Source organism: Pteronotus mesoamericanus, unplaced genomic scaffold (genome assembly GCF_021234165.1).
Source record: "Pteronotus mesoamericanus isolate MK-2021 breed Mesoamerican mustached bat unplaced genomic scaffold, CSHL_Meso_final scaffold_85, whole genome shotgun sequence".
Lineage (NCBI taxonomy): Eukaryota > Metazoa > Chordata > Mammalia > Chiroptera > Mormoopidae > Pteronotus > Pteronotus mesoamericanus.
This window is the reverse complement of record NW_026555329.1, coordinates 25,523,548-25,541,387: the sequence shown is the minus strand read 5'-3', so window position 1 is coordinate 25,541,387 and position 17,840 is coordinate 25,523,548. Positions and strand designations below refer to the sequence as shown.

The 17,840-nt window shown below is 37.2% G+C and overlaps 1 protein-coding gene across 9 annotated transcripts in view; it reads left to right on the top strand.

Moving 5' to 3' along the window:
- CROT (carnitine O-octanoyltransferase) overlaps positions 1-17,840 on the top strand; it is a 52,731-nt gene that overhangs the window by 10,239 nt on the left and 24,652 nt on the right. For all 9 annotated transcript variants that reach the window (XM_054564101.1, XM_054564108.1, XM_054564107.1 and 6 more), the window contains one exon: positions 4,211-4,319. In XM_054564101.1, coding sequence (XP_054420076.1) covers positions 4,211-4,319 — 109 coding nt within the window. The remainder of the gene's footprint in view (positions 1-4,210; positions 4,320-17,840) is intronic.

Sequence of the window (17,840 nt, the reverse complement as noted above, 5' to 3'; positions counted from 1 at the left end):
AGAGTAGAATTGCAAAGAGTATTAGGAAATCTGGAGAATATGATTTGGATCCTTCTGTTTCGCCCTCATTCTGCCACAGTACAGTGTCCAGGCCCGGAGCGGGTCTCCCTCCAGCTGGCTGTAGTGTGTGGGTTCTTGATTTCTTGCAGGGTATATTTCACATGAGTCCAGGTGATTTTGAAAGTACATTTATTAAAGCAGGGGACAGTGAAACAAAGGGAGGACCTAGGGTAGAAGAAGCAACAGGAAAAAGCCTAGGCGGTGCTCTGTGTTGGCTCCCTAGAGATGGTACAGGAAAGAAGTGAGCCAGGGGGAGGCTGCTGCTCGTTAGCTCACTGAAAAGTCAGAGAAAAGGGGGGCTTGGAGATAGAGAAGGGGGGCTTGGAGATAGAGAAGGGGGACTTGGAGATGGTCTACTACTGCTACTTCCTGCTACTCCCCTTGTTGCAGGTCTCATGGGGACCCCTCAAGTTTAGGAGGAAATAAAAAGTTCATGCCCCAGAAGGGGCATGGGCTTGTTCTAGAGTGAGCCCATGCTGCCATCCTTTGTCTTGAGAGTTTTATTTCTCTCCTATGGGGAAGGCTCTCACGGGAGGATGAGCAGAATATTCATCAGCTTTCCAGGTGCGTGTTTATTACGCTGATGCATCAAAATGAGCATGAAGGGGAGTTTGGGGTTATTTTTTGGTCTGCTCTACTGTTTTATCTTGGGTCTGTCTGGCTGTAATCCAGTTTTTGTTATTTGTTTCCCTGATTTCTTCTGTCCTTGGGTTTGGCTGCCACGAATGGCATTAGTTGGTTCTCAGTTCTCTATCTCCCTGAACAGAGATGTATTCTCTGATTAGGCCGGTCGGAGGTATAAATCATGCTCTCAAGTGTGATAAGATCTTGCAATTCACTGGTTGGCTGTAAGTTCTTCAGATTGTTTGGCCTTGTTTAATTATCTTGTCTCAATTTTCCCATTTCACTTGCCCAGGAATTTTCCTAGCTTCTTACCACCCTGCCTCAAGTCCTTCTTATCTGAAGTCTCTTTTTGAGTGTTTGCTTGTATGTGGTTATCATTCCCCTTTCTTTGTGAATATACTTTTCTTGCCTGTTATATGAGGTGAGAACATGGTATCAGTCATCTTTAAGGTATTCTCTTGTGAGTTCAGGTTGACTCATCAAAGTCTTTGTTTTTACTATTAGCTTAATGGCAGTTTCTCCTTGGTGTCAACACATATTGAAATGGAAAATTCGGTTGTAGTAAATGCTAGTTTTGTTACTTCAGGAATTTTTATTTTTTATAAATTTAATGACATAATTACTGCACAACATAATCATGAATGGATATTTTTATTACATAAAATTTTATTTAAAAGTAAAATTTCTGTAGCTAGCTTTGCTTGTAGTGTGAGAGGTATGAGTTCATTTTCATGTACAACTCAACTTCTCTTCATAAACCTCTTTAGATGCTTGGGATAATGTCCTCAAGTCTATACACATTTACCTTGATGTTGCAAGTGAAAGAATTAAAAGAAAGGATTAAGGAACCTGGTTATTTATGGCATAAAGTTTAATACTCAAATATGAAAAGAAAAGATGAACAGGAGAAAATTGATATTAGAACAGCAGTAGCAAAGAGATAATATGTATATCAGGTAAGAACTATTATCAGTAGACCTGGTTTTGAATTCAATCTTTATCCCCTAGTATATGTCCTTAGATAAGGTAACTCCTTTAATTTACAGTATGTAAAATGGGGATTTATTAATTTAATAATGTGCCTCCTGATACAGGGGTGTAAGCTGTCATGGTTAGTATATTCTTGAACTTATGGCTATGTGAAAAGGCATAGATACAGATAAAGCTGAGATAATAAGTAAACATGAAAAATATCAGAGTTAGTGACAGATACTGTATAGAGAATTTGAATAACGTGAGTAGCTGGGTGGCTGTTTTATATTTGGTCGTTAGGGAAGACCTCTCTGAGGGTCTGAATGATAAGATGTTCCAACACAGTTTTTTGGCTTTTTATTTAGTTCAGTTTGTTGTTGTTGCTTTTGTTTTGCTTGCGTGTGTGTTGTGCGGGCAGTCCCCGAGGCATAATAAACTTGATGTGTGTGAAGGGCATTTTAGCCCAGTAAGACCCATTTCAGCGTCTGGTCCCCAGACCTGTAAAATAATAAATTTGTGTTGTTAGTGGGAATTTGTTACAGCAATTACGGGAAATACTCTCATTTCAGTATTTTCCCATTCTCCAAACCTGTTGCATTACATTATTGTAGCCATATATTTTGCTTTCCCTTTTTAAAAAATGGATGAACTGTTCTGATTCCTTAGGACGCTCCTATGTGGTGCTCTGGACCTCTCTCCTCCTCTGGCCTAATCGAGGACCTTGCTTCTGGATTATCCTTTGTCTCTGAGCTCTGTTATCAGTTTTACCTTCTTACGGGATTGTTCCAACTTGTAACACCTTCCTCTTAAAAAAAACCCCACGTCTTCTCACCTTCAAGTGTCACAGCCTAATCAAAGCCACCATGACCTTACTCTTAGGTCATTTTCGCCTGGACTACAGTTACTTCCTAGCCGATCTTGCTGTGTATTCTCTTCCCTCTTAAAATCTCTTCTCCATATAGCAGCTGGAATGACCTTTTTAAAATATTAATTAGATCGTATTATTACTCTCCTGCTTAAAGCCCATCGTAGTGAAAACTGAGAGCCCTTTCTGAAGCTGGTATCATCTGGCCCCAGCCTCGTCCCCTGCTCTGCCCTTTTCTCCATCTGCTGCAGCTGCACTGATCTTGTTTTCTTTTAAGCAGACCAGTTCATTTTTGTCTTAATGCCTTTGTACTTGCTGTTTCCTCTGCTTGGAACTCTGTTCGCTCCTTCACTTCATTGGGTTCTCTGCTCAAATATCCCTTCTAAGGCGCCCTCCTCCCAACCATATATCGATTACTTTTGCATCAAGCTTATTTTCTTTGTTCTTTTCCAGCCTTATAATTTGGATAGGTTGTGGTCAGTCGAAGACAGCCATAAACGGTAGTGGTGGTACATGTGAAAGGGAATGGAGGAGTTTTGAAGGGGAATAGAGAAGAAATGGATTGGGGGTAGCCGTGAGGGACAAGGAAAATCCATGCCTCACTTCCTGCAGCTTGAGGAAATAGGATATAAGGGGAAGAGTAATAGTACTCTTAGGAGATGGTCCTTCCTCATAGTTGAGGAATAGATTTCATGGAATAATGTGTAAAGCATTCAGCAGTTTCTTGTACATAACATCAACCAGTAAATTTCCTTCTAGTGGCAGTATATATCTTTTTTAAGTTTTCTTTCTCTTTCTTTTCCCCTTTCTTAAAGGGATGGAGCAGCATTCATACAGGAAGACCCTTGTGTAAGGGACTAGTGCTTGAAAAATGGGGCTAAATCAGAATAGTCTGAGGTTTACAGCAAACAGATAGTTCTTGGGGAGTTAAGGTGTGCAAAAGGAAACATTCAAGGAGTTGATAGTGGCTTACCCGGGTATCAGGTTGGGAAGAATTCTTTTTCCTTGCCACTCAGACATATAGTGCCCTTATCTCCTGAAAACTATTTTCTTGAGAAATCATAGCTAGATATCACTGCAATTAAATTATCCAGTGAACAATCAACACTAAAATAATCCAAAAGAAAAACTTGTTAATTCAAATAGCTCTCCTAGCAGGAAGACAGCTAAGGGAGGGGGGAGGTTAGGGAGTGGAGGGACTGAGCAAAAAGGAAAAAGAACTCGTGGACATGGACCAAGATGTGCTGATTGCAGGGGGGTGAGGGGTATAAAAGGACTAAATAGTAGTGGGAAAAATACAATAAAAAATTAATTTCAAAGAAACCCAACAAATAGCTCTCCTCCAGTCCTCCTCTGCTACCCTTTCCCCCTTCCCATTCATGTCTGTAAATAAAACTAGATTGCCCTGCAGTAGTTTGGGATTTATATGATTATCAAGTTATACAAATATTTGGAACGCCCATGGATTCCTAGATGTTTCAAATGGACAGGTTTTGAGAGCATGTATTTATATCATAATAACTGAATTCCGTCACCTTATTAAAGTGTTCTTGTTCATGGGATATATTAAATACATGATACATAAAATATTGGAGGAATGATTTTTTTTTCTATTGGATGTAAATATGCAGCTTTACTCTTGTTTGAGAGATTTGGTCTTGTGTTTTCTCTGTTGTTTTTCTTTTCCAGAGAGTGAAGGGAGTTCCCCAACTCACGTTGCAGTGCTGTGCCGAGGCCGAATATTTGTCTTCGATGCTGTGCACGACGGATGTTTGATCACCCCACCAGAGATTCTCAGGTTCTCAAACTGCTCTCGGGAATCTCTTTAGGTCTTAGGCTTTTATGTGAATTAAAAAGTAAATGTTCAGAATTGCTTGTTTATAAGGTGACAGAAAAATAAGACTTTTTATATATGCTGAATTTTTTTAAAAAATCCATTTTTATTTTATTTTTAATTTAAATTAACTATTATTCTACTGGGCATATATGAATATATTCTACCTGGAGAAAAGGAAAACATTACAAAGACTACCAGTCTCATTCTCTGCCCCAGAATTAATCACTGTTTTTAGTTGGATATATTCTAGCCTTTCATATTTATTTATATGTACATATAGATTTTAAAATATATATATTTCGTTTGTAGTATGTATTACGTATATACAAATAGATTGTACATATAGTAGTACATAGTATGTATTGTAGTATTACTTTGTATGTTTGTAATTTTAAAGTAAATTATGGAAAATTTCAAAAGGTAGAGGGAATGTACTCTTCCTCTAACTTCAACAGAAGTCTATCGACTTCTAGCTTCAACAATTATAAATTTCTCGTCTTGTCTCAACTATACCTCCTTGTGATCCTCCTCTCATTCCCCCATGGATTATTTTAAAGAAAATCTCAAACATAATCTCCTTTCACTATAAGTATTTTATTTTTTTGATTTAATCTTTATTGTAGTTTTCCCCCATTACCGTTTAGCCCCCTTATATGCCCGTCCCCCCAGCAGTCACCACACTGTCGTCATGTCCATGCGTCCTTTTTCCTCTTAGCTCAATCCCTCCACCTCCTAAGCTCCCCCCTCTACTAGCTGTCATCCTGCTCTCCGTCTGTTCTGTCCCCATTTTCCTTCTTAGTCTAGTTTGTTCATTAGAGTTCACGTATGAGTCAAATCATGGTATTTTCTTTGGCTCACTGGCTTATTTCACTTAGCATAATGTACTCCAGGTCTGGCTAACGTACAATGGGTGTAAATGTCCCACAGTTGTTTTTATCCAATCATCTGTTGATAGACACTTGGTCTGCTTCCATATCTCGGCCATTGTAAATAATGCTGAAATGAACATAGAGGTGCTTATGTTCTTTTGAATTAGTGTTTTGAGGTCCGTTGGATATATTCCCAGAAGTGAGGTCACTGGGCCGAAAGGCAGATCCATTTTTAATTTTTTGAGGTATCTCCATACTGCTTTTTACAAAGTGGCTGCACCACTCTGCATTCCCACCAACAGTGCACGCACGTGTTTCCCTTTCTCCACATTTTTGCCAGACTTGTTTGTTGATTTATTGATGATAGCCATTCTCACAGGTGTGAGATGATATCTCACTATGGTTTTAATTTGCATTTCTCTTGACGATTAGTGATGTTGAGCATCTTTTCATATGTCTGTTGACCATCTGTATGTATGTCCTCTTTGGAGAAGTGTCTGTTCAGGTCCTTTGCCCATCTTTTAATTGGGTTTTTTGTTTGTTTTGGTCTTGAGCTTTGTTAAGTACGTTACAAATTTTGGATATTAACCCCTTATCAGATGTATGGGTGAATATGTTCTCCCATTTTGTGGGTTGTTTTTTATTTTGTTGATGATTCCTTTGCTCTACAAAAACTTTTTAGTTTGATATAGTCCCATTTGTTTATTTTTTCTTTTGTTTCCTTTGCCTGGGGAGATACATCAGATTAGAAATTTCTATGAGCAATGTCCAAGATTTTGTTGCCTATGTTTTCTTCTAGGATTTTAATGGTTTCAGGTCTAACATTTAAGTCTTTAATCCATTTTGAATTTGTTCTTGTGTGTGGTATAAGAAGGCAGTTTAGTTTCATTTTTCTGCATGTATCTGTCCAACTTTCTCAACATCATTTATTGAATAAACTATCTTTAGTCCATTGTATGTACTTCCACTGTTGAATATTAATGGACTGTAAGGGTATGGGTTTATTTCTGGGCTCCCTATTCTGTTCCATTGATCTCTGTCTGTGTTTATGCCAGTACCAGGCTGTTTTGATATCTCTGGCCTTATAATATAGTTTGATATTAGGTGGCGTGATTCCTCCAACTTTGTCCTTCTTTCTCAGGATTGCTGTTGCTATGCAGGGCCTTTTGTGGTGCCATATAAGTTTTGGAAATATTAGTTCTAGTTCTGTGAAATACGTCATTGGATCCTTGATAGTAATTGCATTGAATCTATAGATTGCTTTGGGTAGTAAGGACATTTTAATATTAATTCTTCCTATCCATGAACACTGTATGTGCTTCCACTTATTTGTATCTTCTTCAGTTCTTTCTTCAGGGTCTTATAATTTCTTGCTTACAGTCTTTTACATCCTTGGTTAGGGGTATTCCTAGGTATTTTACTCTTTTGAAGCAACTGTGAATGGAATTGTTTTCTTAATTTACCTTTCTATTAGTTTGTTATTGGCATATAAAAATGCAACTGATTTCTGAATATTAATTTTGTATCTTGCTACTTCGCTGAATTCTTTCAGTTCTGGTAGTTTTTTGGTGGTATTATTGGGGTTCTCTATGTACAGTATCATGTCATTTGCAAATAAAGACAGGTTTACTTCTTCTTTTCCAATTTGGATGCCTTTTATTTCTTCTTGTTGTCTGATTGCTGTGGCTAGTACTTTCAGTACTATGTCAAATAAGAGAGGTGAAAGTGGACATCCTTGTCTTGTTCCTTATCTTAAGGGGAACACTTGTAGTTTTTGCCAATTGAGTATGATGCTGGCAGTGGGTTTGTCATATGTGGCCTTTATTATGTTTAGGTGTGTTCCCTCAATTCCCATTTTGCTGAGAGTTTTTATCATAAATGGGTACTGAATTTTATCAGAAGTTTTTTCTGCATTTACTGATATGATCATGTTGTTTTTTTCCTTCATTTTGTTTATGTGGTGAAGCACATTTATTGATTTGCAAATATTGTACCAGCTTTGCATTCCCAGAATAAATCCCACTTGATCATGGTCTATGATCTTTTCGATGCATTGCTGTATTCAGTTTACTAATATTTTGTTGAGGATTTTAGCATCTATGTTCATCAGGGATGTTGGTCTATAATTTACTTTCTTTGTAGTGTCTTTACCTGGTTTTGGAATTAGGATAATGCCGGCCTCGTAAAATGACTTGGGGAGATATCCCTCCTTTTGAATTTTATGAAACAGTTTGAGAAAGAGAGGTGTTAGTTCTTCTTGGAATGTTTGGTAAAATTCACCTGTGAAGCCATCTGGTCTAGGACTTTTGTTTGTTGGGAGTTTTTTGATTACTGCTTCAATTTTCTTATGTATAATCTGTCTATTCAGATTCTCTGATTCAAAGATTGTATGTTTCTAGGAATTTATCCGTTTCATCCCAGTTGTCCAATTTGTTGGCATATAGTTGGTCATGATATTTTCTTACAACCCTTTGTATTTCTTTGGTGTCAGTTTTTATTTCTTGTCTTTCATTTGTGATTTTACTTACTTGAGTCCTCTCTCTTTTTTTCTTTCTGAGTCTGGTTAAAGGTTTGTCAATCTTGTTTATCTTTTCAGAGAACTAGTTCTTGAATTTATTGATCTTTTGTAGTGTTTTTTAGACTCTATTTCGTTTACTTCTGCTCTGATCTTTATGATTTCCTTCTTTCTACTCACTTTGGGCTTTGTTGTTGTTTTTCAAGTTCCATTAAGTGTAAAGTTAGTTTTTTTGAGCATTTTCTTGTTTTTTGAGATAGGTTGTAATGCTATGAATTTTCCTCTTAGGGTTGCTTTCCAAGTGTCCACAGATTTTGGATTGTTGTGTCCTCATTTTCATTTATTTCAAGGTATCTTTTGACTTTTTCCTTGATCTTCCTTGATCTTGTTGATCCATTCATTGTTTAATTATGTTATTTAGCTTCCATGTCTTTGTGTGTTATTCAGCGTTCTTGTGATTGATTTCTGCTTTTATCACATTGTGGTCAGAGAAGATGCTTGATAGGATTTCAGTCTTTTTAAATTTATTGAAACTTGTTTTGTGTCCTAACATGTGGTTTATCCTAGAAAACATTCATGTGCACTTGAAAAGTATGTATATTGTGCTGCTTTGGGGCGAAATGCTCTGAAGATATCAATTAAATCTATTTGAGTGTGTTGTTTAAAACTGCTGGCTCCTTGTTGATTTTTTGCCTGGAATATCTACCTATTGAACTCAGTGGGGTGTTAAAATCCCCTACTATGACTATATTTTTGTCAGTCTCTCCCTTTATGCCCAAAAAGATTTACTTTATAATATTTAGGTGTTCCTGTATTGGGTACTTAAATGTTTACTGGGGTTATATCCTCTTGTTGGATTGTTCCCTTTATCATTATATAATGTCCTTCTTTGTCTCTTACTATAGCCTTGGTTTTAAAGTCTATTTTGTTGGATGTAAGTACTGCTACCTCAACTTTTTTTTCTTTTCTATTTGCATGAAGTCTCTTTTTCCATCCATTTGCTTTTAGTCTGTATGTATCTTTCTATCTCAGATGGATCTGTTGGAGGCAGAATATATATGGGTCTTGTTTTCATATCCATTCATCTACCCTGTATCTTTTGGTTGGAGCATTTAAGTCATTTGCATTTAAAGTGATTCTTGATAGATATGTATGTAGTGCCATTTTATTGTTGGATGTTTTCCTCTGTTTTTTTTTTTTTCTTTTTGTTTTTAAAGCAAGCCCGGTAACATTTTTGGCAGTACTGGTTTGGTGTTAACAAAGTCCGTTAGCTTGTTCTTGTCTGGGAAGCTCCTTATCTCCTTCGATGTTAAATGATAGCCTTGCTGGGTAAAGTAGCCTTGGTTGGAGGTCCTTGCTTTTCATCACCTTGAATATTTCACACCACTCCCTTCTGGCCTGAAATGTTTCTGCTGAGTAATCAGATGCCAGTCTAACTTCTGCTCCCTTGAAGGTAACTACCTGCTTTTCTCTTATAGCTTTTAGGATTCTCTCCTTGTCTTTAAATCTTGTCATTTTAATTATGTTGTGTCTGGGTGTAGGCCTTTTTGAGTCCATCTTGTTTGGGACTCACTGAGCTTCCTGAACTTGTATATCTTTTTCCTTCACCAGATTAGGGAAGTTTTCAGTCATTATTTCTTCAAATAGGTTCTCAATCCATTGCTCACTCTCTTCTTCTGGTATTCCCATGCAGTGGATATTCTTACACTTCATGTTGTCCAAAATATTAAAGTTCTTCTCATTTTTTTAAAATTATTTTTTTCTTTTTGCTGCTCTGCCTGGGTGTTTTATTTCTACCTTGTCTTTCAAATCACTGATTTTGTCCTCTGCTTCATCCAACCTATTGTCTATTCCTTCCAGTGTACTATTTATTTCAGATATTGCATTCTTTATTTCTGACTTCTCCTTTTTTATGCTTTCTATGTCTTTTTTCATGCTGTTGAGTATCCTTAAAATCATTACTCTAAACTCTCCTTGTGATAAATTGCTTGCCTCCATTTCATCTAGTTCTTTTTCTGGAGAATGCTCTTATTCATTCATTCGGGGTCTGTGTCTTTGTCTTCCTATACTGGCCCCTTCTTTGTATTTTCTTCCTTAAGTTATTAAAGTTGATCAGTTGTTAAACTAATTAAGCTGTAATCAGCAGCCGGGCTTAAGCTTCACAGGATAGGGCAGAGTTATTCCTGTAGGCAGGGCTATCGCTTCTCCTAAGACTGATGCCACTTGGAGAGGAGTGCTCTGCCTGAGGAAGATAGCCTCTGCAGTATGGGGAATGACTCATCATAGGGATCCTGGCAGCTGTTTTCTTCAGTTCTTTCCCCAGAACTACCAACCTCAGACTCCCCTCAAGCATCTTTAGTCCACTCTGCCCTCCCTGAGCTGGAGCCCAGGGTAAGTGGCTGCAAACAAAATTTTGTGCATTGGCTTTTAAGAGGTTCTCTAGGTCTCCAGCTGTCTCTCCCTGGCAGAGTTTTCTGGGTTTCTTTGAAGCTCTGGTGATGTAGAATGGGGAGCTCAGCTTGAGGTTTAACCCCTATACTTCTCAGGCACAACAACCCAGCTGCTGGAATATCCCTTCAGAACTTCAGCTGCCATTCGTGGGAGCCCAGCCAGCCTTCTTGCACCTGTTCCTCACTCCCTACCAGTCTCCTTGTGCTGAAGTAGTTTCATCTGTCCATGGATATAAGGCTTCTCTCCAGCTACAATTCAGTTGGTTATTTAGGGTGCTTTCTGTACTATTTAGCTGTAATTCCAGATTGGTCCTAGAAGGAGGTTAGTGTAGCCTCCACTTACTCCTCTGCCATCTTGGATCTTAAATATGTTAGCTTTATCTTGAAAATGTAAGGACTCTTAAAAATACACACATGCAGTACTGTTATTCATGCTGAATTATTTAATACTTCTAAAAAATTAATCCTTTAATATCATTAATGTATCATCAGTTCAGGTTTCATAGATTGTCTTAGAAATGTTGAGTTGTACATATCTGTATATTTTAAAAATTATTTTTATTAAGTATTCCAAACATGTACAAAAGTGTACACAGAAGTGTACAGCAAAATACTCGTATAACCACCACCCAGGTCAAGACAGAACATTTCTAGTACTCTAGAGATAATCAAGATGGTGGAGGAGTGAGTGGAAGTCACACTGACCTCCTTCCAGGACCAATCTGGCATTACAACTAAATTGTGGAGAAATCACCTGGAACAAATAACTGAACAATAGCAAGAGAGGAGCCTTATAACCTCGGACAGACAGAAGAATCAGCTTTAGCACAACCTAACTGGTAAGGAGTGCGGTAGAGACTTGAGAAGGTGGGCAGTTGCACCCACAGGCAGCAGCACTAGAAGGATATTGAAAACTGCCAGTTGAATCCCCCTGAGGTGAGCGGGGTCTAAACTGTAAGCAGGGATCTCCAGCTTACAGCACCAGAGCCCAAAAAGTACACAGATAACAGCCACCTGTGAAAAGCAACAAGGTTGCTCTCTGCCAGAGACAGGCGGCTGGAGACGCAGAGCCTTTTAGAGGACCAACGCATAAATTTTTATTTGCAGCCACTTACCCTGGGCTCCGACAAAGATGGCGGCAGAGTGGGCTGGAGACGTCTGAGGAGAGACTGGGGAAGGAGGCTTTGGGGAGAGAATGGAGAGAGTAGCTGGCGGGATCCCGGTACTGGCTCATCCCCCATATGACAACAGCCATCTTGCTCAGGCAGACTACTCCCCCAAGCGACAACAGCATGAGAGGACACAATTGCCCACCACCAGGAAGGACTCAGCCCTAGCCCGCTAGTGCTAAAGCCTGACTGCTGAATACAGAGTGGCAGCCACAGATGGTAGATCCCTGGCTAAAGGGGACAAAGAGTAGACTAGAGACACTTGAGGAAAGACCAGAGATGGAGGCTTTGGGGAAAGAATGGAGAGAGTAGCTGGCAGTATCCCAGTGCTGCCTCCTCCCTCATATGGCAACAGCCATCTTGCTCAGGCAAACCACTCCCCTGAGCAACAGCAGCGTGAGAGGATCCAATAACCCCACCCCCAGGAAGGACTCTGCCCTGCCCTGTGGTATCTAAGTTGGCCTGCTGACTGCAGAGTGACTAGATTAACAGCTGAAGGAGACAGCCACAGAGTAGATTCCTGGAACTCTAACAGACTGCCTAAGGTCACACAGGGTCAACATCTGACATCATCAGAGGCAGATCCAGAAAGAGAAAATAGCGGTCTCCAAACATAGAAGTTCACACCACAAAGTCAGGAAATCAAGACAGATCAATTTAAAAAGCAGAAACAAAAAAGAAGAGTCTCACAAATAATGGGAAGACAAAGAAACAGCCCCCAGTCAAAGGGAAAGGAGGAATCCCCAGAAAGAGAACTAAATGAAATAGAGACACGTAAACTATCAGATATTGAGTTCAAAACAACAGTTCTAAGGAAGCTCAATGAGCTCAGTGAGCTCAGAGAGAATTATCAAAAACTACAGGGAAACTATGCAGAACTTACTGCATACTATATCAGCATGAAAAAGGACATAGAAACAATCCACAAGAGACTAAAGGAAATGAAGAATACAATTTCTGCATTGAAGAACATAGTAGAAGGAAATAAAAGCAGGCTAGATGAAGCTGAGGATCGAATCAGCGAGCTGGTGCATAAGGTAGAAAAAAGCTCCCAGAAAGAGCAAGACAATGAAAAAAGACTAAAAAAGAATGAAGAGGCATTTAGGGAAATGCAGGACAACCTGAAACATAATAATATCCATATAATAGAGATACCAGAAGGAGGATGAGGAAGGGATAGAGAAACTGTTTGAAAAAATAATGATGGAAAACTTCCCTAATTGGAGGAGAGAAAAAGTCACCCAAGTCCAGGAAGCACAGAGGGTCCCATTCAAGAGGAACCCAAAGAGGCCAACCCCAAGACACATCATCATTAAAATGGCAAATATGAAAGACAGAGAATCCTAAAGGCAACAAGGGAGAAAGAGGTAGCAGCATATAAGGAGCCCCTGTATGGCTAGCAGCTGACTTCTCAACAGAAACACTGCAAGCTAGAAGGGAGTGGCAAGGAATATTCCAAGTCATGAAAAGCAAAGGCCTGCAACCAAGACTGCTCTACCCAGCAAGGCTCTTGATTAAAATGGAAGACAAAATAAGGAGTTTCCCAGACAAAAGAAGGCTAAAAGAATATACCTCCACCAAACCAGCATTGCAAAATATGCTAAAGGGACTGCTTTAAGAAGATGAAGAAAAAGAGTCTATGAATACCCAGTTCCTTTCACAGTCACCAATATTTTTAATAATTAATCTGATTGTGACAATGTTGTGTCATTTTGATGTTACCTTATTGTTTGTTGAAACTAAACCTGTTTTTGTATATTTCTTGCTTATTTCTATTATTTTTAAAAACCTTTAAATGATTTTTGGTATTCTTTATCCATTCTTTGATGAAATGTTTGCAGAATTTTTTTCCCTAAAGAAAAAAGACAAAAAACTATTAAGCCTCTTTTAGATGTGTTACGAATACTTTCCTATTCTATTACTTGTCCTTTGACATTTGTTATATGTATATTACTCTATGGTCTTAAATCTTTAATATAGTCAAATTGTCAATATTTTACTTTATAGCCCCTGCATCTGAATATTTTACTTCAGGGTAAGAAAAATATTATTTTGTATTTTCTCCTAAAACTCCTTAGATTTTACGTATTGATTTTTAACTCACCTGAATATTTTTTGTATAATATGTGAAATAGAGCTCTATATTTATTTAAAGTAATAGTGGTCCATGCACTTTATTCGTTGAATAAAGCTTATTTTTCCCCACTGATTTGAGATATCAATTTAATCATATATTACATTGTTAGACAGATATATATGTTTGTTTCTAGAATGCTCATTCTATTTCATTGATGTACTTGATTATTTCTGTGCTGGTGTCATGTTTTAATTGCTGAGACTTTATAATGGATTTAAATGTTTTAATATTTTATTATGGATTTTGACATTTAAAAAAATAAATCTGCATTTAAAAAAAAAAGAAAGAAGGAAGGAACTCACCTTTTGCAACAACATGGATGGAACTGGAGAATGTTATGCTCAGTGAAATAAGCCAGTTGGTGAAAGACAGGTACCATATGATCTCACCTGTAAGTGGAATCTATTCAACAAAATGAACTAATGAACAAAATAAACCACAGGCATGGAAACATGGAGCAGACTGAAAGTGACCAGAGGGGATGGGAAAGGAGGGCAATGGTGGAAAGAAAGGGAAGGGACTAGAACAAAGAACATGTACGAATGACCCATGGACATGGACAGCAGAGTGGGAATTGACTGTGCGGGGTGGGGGGCGAGGTGGGATGGGTGGAGGAGGACAAAGGGGGAAAAATTGAGACAACTGTAGTAGAATAAACATGATTTTAAAAAATCAAACAAAACAAAAGGAAAATTAAAAAAAAAAATTTCTAATACTCTAGAAACCCCTGTCACGCTTCCCAGTTACTGTGCTTTTCCTACTTCCCAAGGGTAATCATTTACATTTCTTATAGTTTTTGTTAGTACAAAAAATGCTGCTGTGAAAATTCTTGTTAAAGTCTTTTGATGCACATAGGCCTGAATTTCTGTTGAAGCACACCCAGGAGAGGCCTTGCTGAACATTAGGGTATGCGTACATTTACTTCAGTAGACAGTGTCAGCTTTCCAAAATAATTATACTGATAAACACTTTACTAGTGTACGAGTATTGTAGGAGTTCTTTACTTATTTTCATTGGTTTTATGTGTTGAAACCCACAGAGATGTTTATCACTGCTGTTTTATTGTATTAAATGTGCCTTTTTAACCAAAAGTCCTTAATTTGAATGTAGTCCAGTTTATTAACCTTTTACCATATGGATTGTACTTTTTGTGTCTTGGTTTTAAAAAGTTTTCCCTAATGCAATATCTAGATATTTTCTTCTTTTGTGTTCTAGAGTTGTATTGTTTTGCCTTTTACATATTAACAGTCTGCCTAGAATTGATTTTTGTATGTGGCATGAGGGAGGTATAGTTCTATGCATTTAAAAAAATAGTTTTATTTTAGGTATTTTCTACAGTTTGCTTTTTTTAGTCCATAAGACAGTGATATTTTCATATTGGAACAGATACATCTACCTTATTCTTTTTAACTGTTGCATAGAATTCCATCAAATAGACATATTATAGCGGGCCATGTCTTGATTAGCACACATTGAGGCAGTTTTTATTCGTTGTTGTAACTAACTGAACATTTTTAAGCATGCCTCTTTGTGTATTTGGTAGAACATATCTATGGTTTGATACTAGAAGTGAAATTTCTGGACCATAAGATATACATATATTTAAAATTAACTCAAATTGTCATCTGAGGAGGCTTTATGTCACCCATTAGTATTGTATGAAGAGACCCACTTCTCCATATCATTGCTGATGTGATATAATTAAACTTAAAATGTTTGGTGAACTGACACATGAAAAATACTCTTCATTGTTGCTTGAATTGGCACATTTCTCATTACTAGCGAGATTGAATATTTTTATATATGCTTATTGGCCATTTGTACTTTCTCTGAGTTGTCTCTACCTGTTTTTTTCTAATTGGCTATTTTTTATTCTTACTGATTTGTATCAGTTGTTGATATGTCTGGACAGTAATCCTTTATTAATTTTATGTGTTACAAACATTTCTTTCCATTTAATTTAAAACTTTTTTTAGTAATTGTACTTTGTTACTTTTGATGCAAGCAAATTTATTTATATTTTAGGTATTTTGCTTTTGGTTCTTGTATAATATCCATGTGTATTCCAGTTATATTTTTAAATTTAATTAGTCCAAATTTGACATATAATTATTAGATCAGGATTATTAATTTTATTACTCAAAGACACTCTTCCAGAAATTCTATACATGTGATCTGTGAGCTAAAATTCAGTCTGTGACCTGTTTTTCTTGGGTATCAGAGAATTTGAATCCCTATTTAAGAATCAAGAGAATCAACAGAAAAATACGGATTTTTGTCTGCTCTTAAAAAAATAAAAATCATTTTCAGATTTTTAACTCTATTAATTCAGCCTCTGTGGTAGTTTTCTTGCCTCCATACATTGTCTACAGTCATCAGTCTTTAGAATTCAGATGTGATTATATTTCTCTTTTGTTTAAAATTCTTAACTGGTTCCTTGTAGCCTAGAATAAAGTCCTAGTCCCATAGCAGTAGTCTATATTTGACCTTTGATCTTCGCCTATCTTTTCAGCCTTGTGAACTGCTAGTCCTCCTTGTGCCTCCTATACTCCTATCTCGTTTCTCTGCTTGCATTTTCTGTAATTTATCAGATTACCTGTGACCTTTGCATGTACTAATACTTTCTATTTGGAATGCCCTCTCCTGCCTTGTCTACGTCTTGAGTGAGCATTCTTACTCATGCTTTGTGTCTCTGTTTACCTGTCACACAAGGTCAACTGTTTCCTAATTTTCTATTCTCCTTCCTGAACTGAAGCCCCAAGGATTGCCTCCTTTAGTCTCCCTACGTGCCTTATATTTATCTCTGTTATATTAATTATAATGTTTTATTAAAAACACTTATTTCTGTATTTACATGCAGCTGGGGTGCTAAGATATTAGCCATTTTTTTTCTTTATTCCCTTTCCTTAATACAAAGCAAAAGTGTATGTGTGTGAATTGAGTAATCAGGCCAGTCTTGTGCATTAGGAAATTTTATATAGGAATGTGCAAAAAGATACATATTAGAAGAGGAAAATAGATTGGTCAGATTCTGAATCTTAGTGACTTGGAGTTTCAAATAGATGTATTAAAATCTACAGTAATCCAGGAAAGAAGAAGTTAGGACTTTAAGAGATGGTACAAGTGTAGAAAATATTTTGGATATAAAATTAATAAGTCTTGGTGACTAGGTTTAGAAAGGAGGATTAAATACAACTGAGGTTTTTCAACTTGGACAGGTAGGCAGATAGTATTATAATAGGAAGAGACAATAGAAGAGAAAGTACCATTTCAATTTTTTGTTTTTTTTTTTTAGCTTTTAATGACTGCTCTAATGAGATACAATTCTCACAACATACATTTCACCGATTAAAAATATATAATTCAGCATTTTTTTAATATTCATAAAATTGTGTAACTATCTCCACAATCAATTTTAGAACATTTTTGTCATCCCTGAAAGTAACCCTGTACCCGTAAGCAGTAACTCCCTGTTGCAACTCAACTCTTACCCCATCTGTTAGCAGACACCTCCCATATCTCCCAAACACTTCCACACCACCAGCCGTAGGCAGCCCCCAATTGATTTTCTATTTCTGTACATGTGTCTATTCTGGCCATTTTGTAGAAATAGAAACTTACATGGTTTTCTTGTTTTTTCACTTGGCATAATGTTTTCAAGGTTCATCCACATTCTAGCATGTATTTATACCCCCTTTTTATGACTGAATAATATTCCATTCTGTGGATATGCTGCAATTTATTTGCCCATTCATCAGCTCATGGACATTGGGGCTGTATCTACTTTTTGGCTGCCGTGAATAATGCTGCCATAAACACCTGTGTAAAAGTTTTTATGTGGACATAGATTTTCATTTCTCTTGGAATAACTACGAGTGGAATTATTGGGTCTTAACTTTGTTTAACCATTTGAGGAGCTGACACACTTTTCCAAAGTGACTGCACCATTTTACATTCGCTTCAGCAATGTGTAAAGGTTCCAGTTTCTTCACATCCTTACCAACACTTGCTGTTGTCTGCCTTTTTTATGATAGCCATCCTAGTGGATATGAAGTGTTCTGTCATTGTGGTTTTTATTTGCTTTTCCATAATTAAAATAATGTTGAACCTCTTTTCATGTGCTTATTGGCCATTTGTATATCTTCATTGGAGAAATGCCTATTCAAATTCTTTTGCCAATTTTTAACTGGGTTTTTTGTCTTTCTATTATTGAGTTTGCAGTCTTCTTTATATATTCTATGTACAAGTCTCTTATCAGATACATAATTTGCAAATATTTTTCTCCCATTATGGAACTGCCTTTTCACTTTCTTCATGGCCTCCTTTGAAACAGAAACATTTT